Source organism: Mus pahari, chromosome 14, assembly GCF_900095145.1.
Source record: "Mus pahari chromosome 14, PAHARI_EIJ_v1.1, whole genome shotgun sequence".
NCBI lineage: Eukaryota > Metazoa > Chordata > Mammalia > Rodentia > Muridae > Mus > Mus pahari.
Window position 1 is genome coordinate 27,265,941 of NC_034603.1, and position 15,723 is coordinate 27,281,663.

The 15,723-nt window shown below is 49.6% G+C and overlaps 1 protein-coding gene across 1 annotated transcript in view; it reads right to left on the reverse strand.

The window, feature by feature from the left end:
- Wnt3a (Wnt family member 3A) overlaps positions 1 to 15,723 on the reverse strand; it is a 45,961-nt gene that overhangs the window by 7,156 nt on the left and 23,082 nt on the right. The window contains exon 3 of the mRNA XM_021211768.1: positions 1,280 to 1,545. Within this exon, the coding sequence (XP_021067427.1) occupies positions 1,280 to 1,545 (266 nt within the window). The remainder of the gene's footprint in view (positions 1 to 1,279; positions 1,546 to 15,723) is intronic.

Below are 15,723 nucleotides of genomic sequence, written 5' to 3' on the forward strand. Positions count from 1 at the left end.
GTGCTGGGATTAAAGGCGTGCGCCACCACGCCCGGCTCCCCTTCTCTATTTTTGAGACTAGGTCTTAAGTACAAGGCTGGCTTCAAACACACAGTGAAGCTGACTTTGAACTTCTGATCCTCCTGCCCTGCCTCTGTTGTGTGTTAGGATTACAGGCCTGCACCACCATACCTAGTTTAAAATGCCTTTAAAATCCACCGTGAAGAAGTCTCTCCGTTTTCACCCCCAGTCAGCTCTGTTTCTCATACCTGATGACAGGCACTCCTGGGTGGTGGGAGGTCGCTCTCCAGCCCATGACTCAGTTCTTGGCTCTGCTATGCCGCTGAGCGCTACCTATCTGGACACTCATTCTCAGAGAAGGTAAGCAGGGCTCTCTGAGTGAGGGAGGCTAAGCGTATTTGAAGATGAGCTGCCGCTGTGAAACATTGTCTGTGCATGAAAGTTCAGACCTTTACTTCTGATACCCCAGTGTCAGCCCCTGAGACCCAGGTATGACCCAGCCAGAGGGAGGGAACCTTCAACAGTGTTCTGTTAGCTCCCTTCTCTATTTCCAGATCCTCGTGATAATCTCTCTCTGTGAGTGTCTGTCTGCCTCTCTCTGTCTGTCTCTGTCTCTGTCTTTCTCTCACTCCTCTGTCTCTCTCTCTCTGTATCTCTGTCTGTCTGTCTCTGTCTGTCTCCCTCTGTGTGTGTGTCTGTGTCTCTGTCTCTCTTTCTGTCTGTATCTCTTGTCTGTCTCCCTCCCCTCTCTCTGCCTGCCTGTCTGTCTCTATCTCTCTGAATCTCTGTATCTCCTCTATCTCTCTCTATTTGTCTGTCTGTCTGTCTGTCTCCTCTCTCTCTGTCTCTCTCCCCTCCTCTCTCCCCATCCCCCTCCCGTCTGTTTCAGTAGCCTGTATCAATCATCTCTATCACTCTAACCCTCTATCTCAGTTCAATCTGGATCTACGTGTCCACCCTCCATCCCTCTGCGCCTCCCTTCACGTCTTGTCCTCTCATGGATACCTCCTCATCGAGGAATCCTCAGAGACTACATGCCCTGCAGCTGCCTCTGCCCCCTGTCTACTTCCAGGAACCCTAAGTCCACAGGTAAGCCTGGCATCCTCTGGGAGCACACTGGACACTTGAGGTACAGCTGGGCACAATGTCCCTTGATAGAAGGCAAGCAGAGCAGCCTGGTCACCAAGAGCTGCCCGCTTCCACCCCTCATCCTGCCCCACGGGACAGCCTGGTGAAAAAGCAACTCTTGCTCTACAGCCCTGGGCTTCTGTGCACATACCTGGCGCCCAGCCTCATTGTTGTGACGGTTCATGGCAGAGCGGGCATCCGGCCGGTTCTCCCTGGCATCGGCAAACTCCCGAGAGACCATTCCTCCAAATTCAATGTCCTCACTACAGCCGCCCCACTTCCAGCCCTCTCCTGGGGAGCCCTGGAGGCGGCTGCTGCACCCACAGATGGCAGCTGATCCCTCTGCACAGGAGCGTGTCACTGCGAAGGCCACTCCAGCGGAAGCGATGGCATGGACAAAGGCCGACTCTCGGGTGGCTGCAGAGGAAAGAGATAGGGGTTTATGGTGGCCAGGTGAGGAGGGCTGTAGTCTAAAAGGCAGGAATCCAAAACCAGGGCCGAGAAAGGAGAACTCAGTATTCACAGGGTCTCAGCACTGCGCTTCTGAAGATCTTCTGTGAAGAATATTGACCCAAATGACCCAAGTGTTTTTCCTGAGTGAGTGAGTGAGTGTGTGTGTGTGTGTGTGTGTGTGTGTGTGTTGTTGTTGTTGTTGTTGTTGTTGTTGTTGTTGTTGCTGTTGTTGAGGTAGGGAGTCATTCTATCTCTCTAGCTGGCCTGGAATGCTCTATGTATACCAGGCTGGCCTCGAACTCACAAAGATAAGCCTGCCTCTGCCTTTAGAGGGATCATAGGCACCATCGCCATGCCCAGGACTATGCTTTTTTCCCCCAGTACTTTCAGGTCTTACACGGAGTTGGGTTTTGTGTGTAGGAGGTAGGAGAGACTGAATTTGTTCTTCCCTACGTAGACAGAGATATCCAATTTCCCAGCTCCATTCGTCAGAGAGACTTTTCACCAATGTACATTCATACCGTTTGCTGAAAAAACAATCGGGCATGACTATGTGGAGTCAGCTCTTGAACTGCTGTCCAGAGTCGTCATCAGCTTGTGTGTCGCTTTATGCCAGCACTGTATGTATGTTCTTTGTTATGATAGCTCTGTAGTGTGCACAGCAAAATGTTATTTACTCATAAATAAGAACGAGACTCTAGCCGGGCAGTGGTGGCACACACAGTTAATCTCAGCACTTGGGAGGCAGAGGCAGGTGGATTTCTGAGTTCAATGCCAGCCTGGTCTATAGAGTAAGTTCCAGGACAGCCAGGGCTACACAGAGAATGAGACCCTGTCACTTGCAGCAGCAGGATTGGCAGACCCAGAGGACATAAGTGAATGAGCCAGGCACAGGAAGACAAATACTTCATGTTCTTATTCAGGTGTGGGATCTAAAAGCATTCAGTTCCCAGCAGGAAGTGGAATGGGTTAGTTACAGAGGCGGGGCTTGGGAGGATGGTGGAGGGAAGATGATCAGTGGGTCTGAATTTCAGATGATGGTTAAGGGGTCTGGTGTGCCACTGAACAGTCATGTGTGGATAGTGGACAAGTGATCGTATTTTTAAAAATCGCTTTAGCCGGGCGTGGTGGCGCACGCCTTTAATCCCAGCACTTGGGAGGCAGAGGCAGGCAGATTTCTGAGTTTGAGGCCAGCCTGGTCTACAAAGTGAGTTCCAGGACAGCCAGGGCTATACAGAGAAACCCTGTCTCAAAAAACCAAAAACCAAAACAAAACAAAAAAACAAAACAAACAAACAAAAATCTCTTTAAAAGGATTTTGAATGGTCCCGATGGACATGTTAAGAACATTTATTGGATCATTTTAAAAACATAAACCTATACTGGAATATTGCACAGCACCTTAAAAATACCTACAATTATATTAACAAGTAGGGCCTGGGGGTGCAGCTCAGTTGGTAGCATGCTTGCCTAACATCAATGGAGCCCTGTCCGCATCCCTGGCACCACATGAACTGGGCATAGCTGTACACTCTGTAATTCCAGCATCTGGGAGGAGGAAGCGGGAAGATCAAAAATTCAAGGTCATAGAGGCCAGCTTGGGCTACATGAGGCTGTCTCAAAAAACAAATAAAACAAGTGTGCTAGGGATGTGGCTCAGTGGGTAGAGAACCAGCCTGGTGTGCCATAGGAACCTGGGATCAAACCCCAGCCCTGCCTGAAATGAGATTGTGAAGGTACACAGTCCTAGAATGAAATCCTAGTCTCTCCAGAGATTCAGGTTCATCTTTAGCCTGAGACAGCTCAAGGCTAACCTGTGCTACATGATACCCCATCTCAGAACAACAAAAGGAAAATTAGATCTTTAACATAAAAATTAGATCTATAAACAGACATTGAAAATAAGCAAAGAAAATAAAAGATTTTTAAACCAGAACTTACGTTGCACACCTGTAATACCTGCATGTGTAAAACTGAGGCAGGAGGATTGCTTTGAGTTCAAGTCCAACCAGGACAGCTATTCTTGTTTGTCAACTTGATTATATCTGGAGTTAGTTAAAGGGGAACCTGCTGGGTATGCTTGTGAAGGGTTTGTTTGTTTGTTTGTTTTGCTTTGAGTCAGGGTTTCTCTATGTAGCTCTGGTCCTCCTTGAACTCAGAGATCCGCCTGCCCCCGCCTCCCAAGTGCTCGAATTAAAGGCATGTGTCACCACTGTCTGGCTTTTTTCATTTTAAGACAGAGCCTCTACATAGCCCTGGCTGTCCTGCAACTCACTCTGTAGACCAAGCTACCTTAGGGCACACAGAGATCTGCCTGTCTCTGCCTCCCGAGCAATGGGATCAACGGTGTGTAAACCACACACTGGGAGGGCTTTTTCTTGATTGGATCATTTGAGGTCAGAAAACCCACCCTGAATCTGGGCCACACCTGCTGGTGACAGCCTATGCAAAGGACACGGAAGCACTTCTGCTTTTGGCGTGCTTGTCCTCACTCTTCCTGGTAAGTTTATTCCTTCACTGAGTTAAGAGCCCATTTCTTGGGATACCGGTGTATACTGAAGAGCCGCTGAGACACCCAGTCTGTTTGCAACACCGGATTCTTGAGCTTTCTGTTGGAAGGCAGCCATTGTACCACCAGATCGCAGCCTGTGAGCCACTCTACCAAACCCTTTTTGTATGGAGAGTGATCCACTCTGTTCCTTCTGTCTCCCTGGCGAATCCAGAGGACTACACTAGGGTCCCAGAACCACCTAGCTTTCTGCTCTGTACCACCAGTCGGGGTCCAGTGCAAGCCAACAGGGTGCTGTCTATCTCATGTAAACATGGGGAGCAGTCAGGGGGTGAGGCTTGGCAAGGATGTGAAGAGCAGCGGTGCACGGGAGGTGGATGGAAGGGAAATGTCCATCGTGAGAGGGTCTGTGTCAGAGGCTTCAGTTACCCACAGCCTGCCAGAGATAGAACACATTAAATGGAACATTTGGGGTCCCACAGAGATGGCTTTGGGAGGCTGCTTAGCCGGCATTTGTGAGGCCCTAGTTTCCATCCCCAGCACTGCATACTCAAGGAAAGTTACAGAAATGCCGAGTTTTTTCAACCCCATGTTGTTCTGAGCAGGGTGGTAAAGTTTCACGCTGACCTCTGATGCTCCTTTCAGATACAGCTAACCCTCTGCGCAGAGAATCCATGTTACATACATAACTCACAGGATCGGCTCAGGAGTAGCCATGTCACAATGCTGGTGGCCGAGCCATTCTTGTTTTATCTAGTGGTGATGCTGGCTGGCGATCTGGAATGCCGCAGAATAAAAGGAGAAAGTTCTCGACTTAACAAAAGGAAAGAGAAACCATGTGCTTTAGTTGCAAATGCTGGAAAGGACAAATATTCCTGTAGGAGCTGAGAAGGAAGAAGAAGAGGAGGAGAAGAAAAGGGGGGAGGAGGAAGAAGAAGAAGGAGGAGGAGGAAAAGAGAAGAAACCCACACTAGTTTTGTTATCCAGCTGCAAGCCAAGTAGACCTAGGGCTCACAAAACTTACCAACGAGAGAGAGAGAGAGAGAGAGAGAGAGAGAGAGAGAGAGAGAGAGNCAAGATCTGATGCCCTCTTCTGGAGTGTCTGAAGACAGCTACAGTGTACTTACATATAATAAATAAATAAATAAAATCTTAAAAAAAAAATAAAATAAAATAAAAACTTAAAAAAAAAAAAAAAGAGCCAGGCTGGGCGTGGTGGTGCACGCCTTTAATCCCAGCACTTGAAAGGCAGAGGCAGGCAAATTTCTAAGTTCAAAGCCAGCCTTGTCTACAGAGTGAGTTCCAGGACAGCCAGGGCTACACAGAGAAAATATCCAATAAAAAAAAAAAAAAAAAAAAAAAAAAAAAAGCCAGAAATTAGGAACAGCATAAATGTCCATCAACAGATCAATAGATAAAAAAAGCATGCTACCATGGTACTTTTACACAATGGAATATTACTTAACTGAGAAGAAAAAGGAGGAGGAGAAAGAGGAGGAGGAAGAGGAAGAGGAGGAGGAGGAGGGAGAGGAGAGGAGAGGAGAGGAGAAGAGAAGAGAAGAGAAGAGAAGAGAAGAGAAGAGAAGAGAAGAGAAGAGAAGAGAAGAGAAGAGAAGACATGATTTACCACAGCTGTACTGTAACTGTTCTGTTTGGAAATTGGTCATTAAATCTGACTGTGTCTAACATATCTGATACTTTATCTCAGGTCTGTGTAAACAGGAAAAACAACAGTCCAGACTTTGTATTATCCCCGACAGTAGGCATCCGCTATAGGTCTGGACCAGGGGCCTCAGATTGAGAGGACAAATCATGTGGATGGATCTTGAAGTGATAATAAGTGATAGTATTGTGATAACAAAATATAATGTTGACTACAAAAGGCGGCAAAAAATAAATCAAGAGATGAATAATATATATATACACACACAAAACATTCACTGTCAATTCATCTGCTGATGGACAACTAGGTTAATTCCAATTCTTTGCTATAGTGAATAAAGGAGCATTATTATACACGGAGGTGCAAGCATCCTTATGATAGAGTATGGAGTTCTCTGGATATATGTCCAGAAGTGAAATAGAGTCTTGGGGTAGTTCCATTTTTCATTTTTTGAGGACCCTCAAACATTTCTATAATGGTTGTACTGATTCACACACACCCCACACACAAATTGTGCTTAGGAGTTTCTTCCTGAGAGAAGACACTCTCTCCTCTACTTGACACCAGATAAAGGTGTGCCAAGCGCTATACGACAAGCACAGCGTTCTGAGCAAGATGGGTACGAACCTGACATGTTGACTAGCAGAGATTTTACATGCCCGGCTAAAAACCATTCCAGACAGAAAGCCTCACAGGCCTGCCTATGCAGGATCTCTTGGGCCGGGGGACCCTCTTGGGACTGTGAGACTTTTCATAAAAAGTCGTGGCCTCTTCGCCCTTCCTCCACATGCTAGCTTTCCATGTTTCCTCAAGCTGCATCTAAGAGGTTAGACTCTCTCGGGACTCTGTATGTCCCAAAGCCCAAACAGGGACAAAGGAACTGCAAACAACACTCACACTCGGACTGACCCACAACACTCAGTAAACATCTGCACACAGGTTCAAAGAACACACATTTACTCTCATCCTGACAATACAGAATGAGCCGTGGTTATCGCTAGCTGGCTGGCAAAGGCCTGGACAACTTCTGCGGGCATCTAGGAGTCCAGCTACTTCCCACTCCGGACATCACGATGGACAAGGAACTACCAGAACCACAGAGAAGCTCTCAGTTTGCCACCCAGTATTCTGTTGCCTCGACTGGCCATGCGCACGGTCACCCACTGCAGGCCCAGCTCCGTGCCCAGAGCCAGTGTGATACACAGCCTTCCTACAGTTCTCTAAAGATTTCCCATCACCAGCCTTGCCTTCCTCTCTTCTCAGCACTCACTGGCCTCTGGTCACACTCAGCCTTCATTCTTCCCTGGGCTCTGGCTACCCCAGCCTCAGTGTTACCAGCTTCACTCTGCAGCATGGCAGCCGAGGTCCTGGGCACTGTCTACCCAACATGTCAGCGGTGCCCATTCCTCCGGAGGGGTTGTCTGCTGGAATCCACTTCCAGTCCAGATCCTCCCCACGGGTGGGATCTGCATCTTGTCCACTGTTTGTTTCCATTCCAGAGCACAGGCTACCCCTTCAAGATCTGTGGTATCAGGGGAAAGGGCAGAACCTGGTCTGGGACAGTAAGTCCACCCTGGTGAGACAGACCCCAGATGAGACTCTACCACATTTTGTGTTCTTGAGTGGATCCAGAAGAGACATTCCACTCTTTCCCAGCACTCTTGAAAAGCCCCCACCCTCCCTGTTTTCCTTTCCTAATACAAATGTTCAGTTCATTTGACAGCATGCCTTACTGTCAAATGAGGAGGAAGGGGCTGGAGAGATAGCTCAGTGGTTAAGAGCACTGACTGCTTTTCCAGAGGTCCTGAGTTCAATTCCCAGCAACCACATGGTGGCTCCCAACCATCTGTAACAGGATCTGATGCTCTCTTCTGGTGTCCCTGAAGAGAGCAATGGCGTACTCATAAAATAATAAGTAAATCTTTAAAAAACAACGAGGAGGAGGGACAGGCCTAAAGCAGCCTCTGCAGAACCACCCACATCAGCACCAGCCACATCACTACTACCCATCTACCCTCCTGCCTTCCACTTAGCAAAGTCCCCAGCCTTATTTTTTGGTATTTTGTTTTGTTTTGTTGTTGTTTTTCTTTCTTTCTTTTTTTCTTTATGGCAGGGACTTCAGCCCAAGCTTGCCTGGAGCTTACTGTGTAGCCTAGAAGGACCTTGAACTCCACCAGGTGTTAACATTACAGCTGTGTGCTACCACGCCTAGCTTTGTGTAGTGTTGGAAATGAAACCTGGGGATTTTTGTCCAGACCAGGCAAAGGTTCTTCCAACTGAGCTACATCTCCAGCCCCTATTCGTTCCTTGAAGGAACCAAGGCACTCCTCCTGGTGCCCCTAAGGCTCCAGCCTTCTTTCTTTCTGCATAGAATCTGAGTCTGGGGCCAGAGGCCTTGAGCTACCTCCTTCTGGGTGAGACTCAGAAGTCTGCTTCTCTGCCAACACCCTCACATTCCAAGTCTCAAGGCAGCCTTGGTTACCTTATCCAGCTCAAGTGACACCCAAATGCTCCCCCCCCCACCCTTCTTGGCTCCAAAAGATAAGGGGGCCAGCCCTCTAGGCCTTGCCTTTGCCCTGCCCAGAACGAGGCCTTCGGGCTCCCTGCTTATCAAGACACACGAAAACAGCCTGGAGCCAGTAGACACACTTGAGGGGAAGGGCCCTTGGGAGAAAGGAGAGAACAACACAGAACTTGACGTGGACAAGAGTTCATTCTTGCTCAGCTCTGTCACCAGCAGGCTGGGAAGTCCTCCCTTTCTGTTGAACCTCAGTTTCCTCTCCTGTCAAATGAGAAGGTGGAGCTCCCGATCAAGTCAAGGCAGGGCAAGCTCTGGAGCTGGCTTTCAACAGGCTGGGGAAGAAATAAAGACCAGAAACCAGAAAGTCCAAGTAGTTCAGAAACTCCATCTGAGAAGCCAGGGGAGGAGCTGCAGGCTGCAAACCCACAGGGCAGCTCAACGTGAAATGCAACTCACTGGGAAAAGAAGGATGGAGGCAAGTTGCCTCCAAAAGTCTTAAGCAGTTCCCCACCCCCACCTCCCAAGATATCACCATCACTGCAAGGAGTGGAGTTCACATTCCTAGCAGTGAATAGATACCATCTACCTCCTAAGAAAGATTGTATCATCTTCAAGGTTTTCTTGCTAAAAATGTATCGTCTCTACTTATTGATTTGGAGGCAGCTGCTAAAGCCAGATTAAGGTCCTTCCTATAAATGGCGATGATTTGGGCAGTGCAAAAAGGGAAGGATGAAAACAAAAAAAAGAAAAACAACAACAACAAAAAAAAAACCAAAAAGGGAAGGATGGTGGAGCTCAGGGGACACGGAGGCACAAAGACCTGGGTTATCCAAGTCAGGTTGGCTTTCATGATCAATCATAATTTTGATGGATATAGCATGACCATGTACCACAGCAGTGTGCAAGGCCGGGGGGGGGGGACGGGGATGGGGACGGGGACCTGAGATTCCACACCATTCCTGCAATGCTTCACTATACTTAAGATATTTAATAATAACTGAGAACATGTCTGCAGGAGACCTAGAAAGAAAAGGCTCCAGAATGATCAGATGACATCCTAGGATGGCAGGGATTTTAATCCAACAAGATTGGATCTACCCAGGAATCAGAGGTAAAACTCGGTTCTTGGGAACAAACACATTTTCTCAGAGAGGAAACCCTTTGCTTCCATCAGAGTCCCATAGGGTTTTAGGAGAAACATGGTGAATGAACCACTCTCCCAGAGCTCTCTCTCTTTTGCAGAGAGTGAATGGGAATAGGGCGCACCACAGCAAAGTTCCTGGCGCACGCAGCACCTTTCAGGTTCTGTTGACTGGGCAGAAATGGCCAGCATAAAGGTGAGGGCTCCTAAGAGCACATCTCCCTCCAGAAAACAAGGGCATCACATCAGACCTTTCAAATGGCTATTGATCATCAAACGAGGAGGGGGTGGGTGCCTGTGGGTGCCTGAGCACAGGACTCTCACAGACAAGTGCTGCCAACCTGGGGCAGTCCTCTGCGGGCAGAGCTAAGATGAGTTTTTGCGGGGCTGGAGAGACTCTCTTCAGACCCCAGACAGACTATTTATCAGGTACAGGTAAAGATGAAGAAAAGAAACTACCTGAAGATGTTGTTCTATAAAAGAAGCAAATTCCAAAAAGGTGTCATGGCTCAGGCCTGTAATCCCAGCACCAGGAAGGCTGAGGTGGGAGGATTATGAATTGAGGGCACTGTCTCTCCCCGCAGATCCTGGGAGGTGGGGAGCAAAGTCTCCCTGCAGAAACAATCTCAGACACCAGGTTTGCTGCGCTCTTACTGGGTTTAAGTAAAGTGTCAGTATCTGGGCTTCCTTCCTCTCCCTTCGCCTATCTCATTATTTATCATATGCCCATCCTCCACCAAAATACCACCCACTCAATTATCTGTCTACTATCCATCTATCATGCACTCATTATCTACCTACTACCCATTTATCATCCATCTACCCACCCATCTGTCCATCCGTCCATCATCTATCCAGAATGTGAGAGTCCATAAGGAGCAAGGCACTAGGCTCAGAACTAGAAGTGAAATGAATCATATGGAAGGTGTCTACTCTCCAGAACCAGGTACAAGCTGTGTGTGTGTCCGTGTGTGCATGCGTGTGTGGGTTAATTGAAACTGCCTACTATTAATGAGTTGATGTTAATCTGTGCCTTTAAATCCAGTAGCACATTTTTTTTTTTTTTTGAAATTGGATGCACCAAAGTTTTGTGCATGTACCTTTAGGATCGTATGCTATGTATGCGTTTATTTAGGACCCTTTATCTCTGTCGAAGCTTCCCTGCACAGGACTAGAACCAGGGAATCCCAGCCGACAGAGGGTTCACCCTTACCTATGATGGCCACATAACGTCCACCACACCCTCCTGGAGACCACAGAAGGCTTAGGGCTGGCAGCCTGGGCTGAGTTTGTCGGGCAACAACCTCCAGATGGTCTCTGTCCTCTCAATTTCCAGACTCCAACTGGGCGATCACTCTCCGACTACTGGTGAGAAGAAGGCCCAACTATGGCATAGCCATAATTGCTCAGACTGGCCAGAGCCTTCAGATCATGGGGCATCACCTCCCTTGGGAGTGTCACTCTCCTGTCACGCTGAGATAGACAAACCATCTATCTATCCCATTCCCATCTTGATGTCTGAGAGTGCTTCCAGAACACATTCAGTGGGTGGGCACCCCTTCCCCCACCCGTGTTCAGCACAGCAGGCAGAGGGCAGACGGGAGAACCGAGCAGCCCCAGCTGGTAGCTTGCAGCCCAGGCCCCGCCCTGGCGCCTCCCCTCCGAGGCTGCCCACCGTCCCTCCTTCCCCAGGCCCTTTTCCTGGCCTCGAGGAGCCGGGCGGCCCGGAGGGGGTGTCGCGGTGGCATTTGGTAATCACACGGAGGCACAAAAGGCCCCGGAGCCACCTGAGAGCGGAATGCGCCGGTGCCCCACCGTGGCCGCGGCCCCTGACACCGCCCGGGCCCGCGCGGCCGGGCGCCTGGCTGACCTGCTGGGGCTGATGAATCCGGCTTTGTGCGACACTGTCACGCCGCGTTAGCCCCACAATGGCCAGCGATATTTTATATGAATTTCCCCCTGGCCGGTGATTAGGCGATCGCCGGCCAGTCATAGCAACCTGGAAGTATGCGCTGCCCGCCGCGCCGTCGGGCGCGAGGGGAAATCCTCTTTCAGACGCTTTAATTCAACACCCCGAAGGGCGTGTGAATCGCCAACAGCATTTTCACTTTTCCCTTGTGCTTAATCTTGTCGTCCTCGCAGGGACATTGTGCTCCGAGCCGAGCGCAGTGGGATATCGGCCGGGGTCCCCCCTCCCACAGCGGAGAGTTAATGATATACCGGAGAGGCCCCTGGAGCCAGGGGAACCCCCCACCCCCAACGCATCGTAAATGGTAACACTTTCGGATGGGGGGGGTCAGGGGTCGCAACCTGGATTTGGGGACTCCGCTTCCCTAAAAAGCTGCCCTTTCTGTCCCTCCGGAACCCCTAGGCTCCGGCTGTCTCGCAGGCTGGCCCCTTTGGAGTCGGTCCTTCCACAGGCTGAGCACACAGAGAGGTGGAGGACCACCCCCTGAGGAGCCACGAAGCTGAGGCCAGTCATCAGGAAGGGGTTTTGCCTGGGGGAGGGGAAGAGGCCAAGCTGTTGTTCCCTGCCCAGAAGCCAAGTAGAGCTTGGGTAGAAAGTTAGCTCCTCTGTGGATTGACCAAGGGCAGGGGTCTAACTATTCAGCAGATACTGTGAGTCTGATGTTCAAAAGCGACCACCTCTGCCAATAGTTGTGGCAGAGGTCTTGGGGACCCAACAAAGTCCAGCCACTATACGCTGAGGGTATGTCTGGCCCAGAGGTATGTCACAGGCAGGAGGGAGGGACCACACCCAACACAAGGTAGGAGGCTCTGGCTGGAGACATTGCCCAGGCCAGCAAGGTCCAAATGAAGACTTCACAGTGAATAAGGGTTGCCTGTATAAGCAGTGAGCCCCCAGGAGCCCTTAGGGACTTGGGGAGACCACCCCCAAGTGGGGTGGAGCGTTGCAAGGGTGGGTAGAAGATGCTCTTCCCTCATAGGGAAGCCAGTTAGGGGCTTCTGAGGACTCCCAGGCACAGCCACCCCAGTACACAGGCAGGTAGAGAGACCCCATTTTTCCACGGTTGTGGGCTCCAGGCCATGTGCTTTTATGTCTTACATGCAAATGACACACACAGCCAAAAGAAAGCTGTCCCCTCGAAAGGGCACATGGTGTTTAAGAGCCTGCTTCCTGGACTCTGGGCCCCCGAGTCCTGTGAGCCTCCCACTTATCTCTTTCCAGCCTGACCAGCGGTTTTATTAACCTTCGTCCTGTGACCCCTGCCTCTGGCCCAGGCTGGCCCTGCAACCACCCCACCCATTTCATCTTGCCAGAGGTCAATACAGGGGAGTCACCTAGTACCTGCCTCCAAGTGTCTGCGGCTTGCCCCAAGGGACATAAACTGTTCACAATCATCCTGTACTCAAAATTCTTCAAATGCTTTCTGATGCGAGTAGGTAGGTAGGTAGGTCGCTCCCTGCTACCTTTGGGTGTAAGAGCAGAGTCCTCTAGGACTGTAGTTCAGCATCCAGGGGCTGGAGCTTCCTTGAGCTCAGGTTAGCATCCTGAGTTTCAGACTAGGCTGACACAGGGCAGATGGTTCTGGGATTAGATATGAGCAAACACTTGCCTGTATACACACGGGCACCCATCCATACATGTATGCTCAATGCATATACATATGCACACATGCCTGTACCATGTACATGGTCACATCCACACAGAGACAGGCACCTGAGCATAACCACACATGTATGTGCATCTGTGTATAACTCCCATTCATATATCTATACATATATAATCAATGCCCGTGAGTACATACACAGGTGCACAAATGTATATGGGCACTAACACGTGCACACATCTGCACATATTTATACATAGCACATGCAGTCATATATTCACACACATACCCACGTAAGGCACATCCACACAAATGCACACTGAAATATGCCCATGCACGACATATATGTGGACAGACATATTCACTAACATGGTCACAAACACATTCGCATTCACAAGTGCACAGGCCCACATAAGACATCCATGTACACATGCATACATAAAACACATGAACACACGTTTTTCTATAACACACGGCTGGCTGTACAAGCTCACATACATGCACACATGCATGCAGGAGGCTGGCTCCCTTCCTCCCAGCTGGCTGGTAGATGTTAAACTCTGTTCAACAGAGGCCACCTCGGCAGGGGTGGCCAGGCACCCCTGTGGTCCTTGCCACAAAGCCTAGGGTAACCTTTGACATGATTAGGGTTGCCCTGACCCTAATCCAATCAGATTGATTACTTGGAGGCCAGCGGGCAGCAGGGGGTGGGGGGCACAAGGGCTTCTGGAGCCAGCCTTTCTGGGGGCACACGGAGGGCTCCTTTCTCCCCTGGCCACCAGAAGAGAAGGAGAACAAGGACCAAGGAGGGGGGCATGAGCAGGAGGAGGAGGAGGACGGGGCTTTCGGGGAATGGAGGGAACAGAGTGAAAAAGGGAACAGAAAACTGAGAGGCCTCAGTCACGTTTGCGGGGAGGACAGTGCAGGAGTGCAGGGTGCCCTCTGGCAGGAAATCCTCCAGCACTGCCATGGGGAAATGGATGGGATGCTGAGGTCAAACCGCCTAGGTTCTCTCTGTCCTGCAGGGGGCTTCGAGGAGGCAAGGGTGTAGGCAGAGGAATGTGGGCAGGCGCGGCCCTCAGCCCCAAGGCTGATGTGACTAGCTGCTCTCTAGGGCAGGACTTGTGGCAGCTGCTTGTCCCTAGACAGCCCATGTTTGCCCAAGAGCATCCTGGGAGATCCTCAACAGTCTGCAGCTCCCCTAACCTCACCCAAAAATATGTGATGGGGCTCCAGCCTCAGGCACGGCCTTTCTCTCTCCTCCACGGAGCCTCAGGCTCCAGTTCAGTCAGACTGCTAAACCCCACTGCCTTCCCCTGCTCCTCCTTTTCCTCTCACCCCTGGGCTCCCCACAGCCACACTACTATCTGCCCAGAGAGTGTGGAGCCAGGCTCGTGAGCTCCCATTTTGCTTCAGTCTCCTGACTTGTAAATCAGATACACCACAATACTGGCCTTTAGGTAAATCTTAGAATTCTCAAGCAGCTTTTGGGAATTACTGTCTATGCATGCTTAAAGAAAGAGAGGAAAGGAGAAAGTCCCCCATGATCTAGCCCAAGGGCCACTTCCCCAGGGAAGCCTTCCAAGACACTCCCAGGCACCAGCACCTTGTCTTTCAGTCATCTGACACATTCACAGAGCAAAATGCATAGGCTAGCGCACACTCGGGCTGTCCAGCAGAGTGCTGACCGAATGTACATAGGCTGTGTCCGTCTGCAGCATGGGGTGGAGCGCTTGTTATCATATACATATCCACTAGAGAGCCTCTCATGTCCCAGCTCTGGTTCTGGACGATGTCTCCATCTTTCTAGAATGTGCTTAGCCCCCCAGAGAATGTGTCCTAGAAATCAAGAAAGGGGCGCTGCCGCAAGTTACAGCACCTTGTGAAATTCTGCTCACCTCTAGTTATGTTTCCCATGAACTTAAGAAAGGAAAATGAGCTGGGCTGTGGTGGCACACGCCTTTAATCCCAGCACTTGGGAGTAAGATGCTATCTCTAAGCAAGCAAGCAAACAAATAAATAAAATGAAGTTGAGTTGTGTGCTCATGAATTTGGAGAACTTTTTTTTATTTTGGAGACATAGTTATGTAGACCAGACTGGTCTTGAACTCACAAAGATCCACCTATTTCTGCCTTCCAAGTACTGGCATTAAAGATGTATACCACTACGTCCCATCTATAAACCTTTTGATAATAGATTGTCATAGAAATTTTGGCATAATTCCAAAAGATCAAAAGACTGGATTATTGAAAACAAACTTCTCTCAGGACAGGAAAGATAACTTAGCCAGTATCCAGTAAGAGTGTGTATTACTCTTGTAGAGGATCCAACACCCAAATGGCTCTTCATGACCATCTGTAACTCCAGTTCCGAGGAGTCCAATGATCCTTTCTGGTCTCCAAAGACACTTGCATACATGTTCACAAATGTACACCCAATCATGTGTGTGCGCACGTTTGTGCGTGCATGAGTGTGTGTGTGTAAAACAAATAAAAAACTTTAAAAACTGCTAACTTTAAGGGCTAGAGAGATGGCTTAGCCATTAAGAGCACTGGCTACGGGCTGGTGAGATGGCTCAGTGGGTAAGAGCACCCGATTGCTCTTCCGAAGGTCTGGAGTTCAAATCCCAGCAACCACATGGTGGCTCCCAACCATCTGTAACAAGATCTGACTCCCTCTTCTGAGTGTCTGAGGACAGCTACAGTGTACTTACATATAATAAATAAATAAATAAA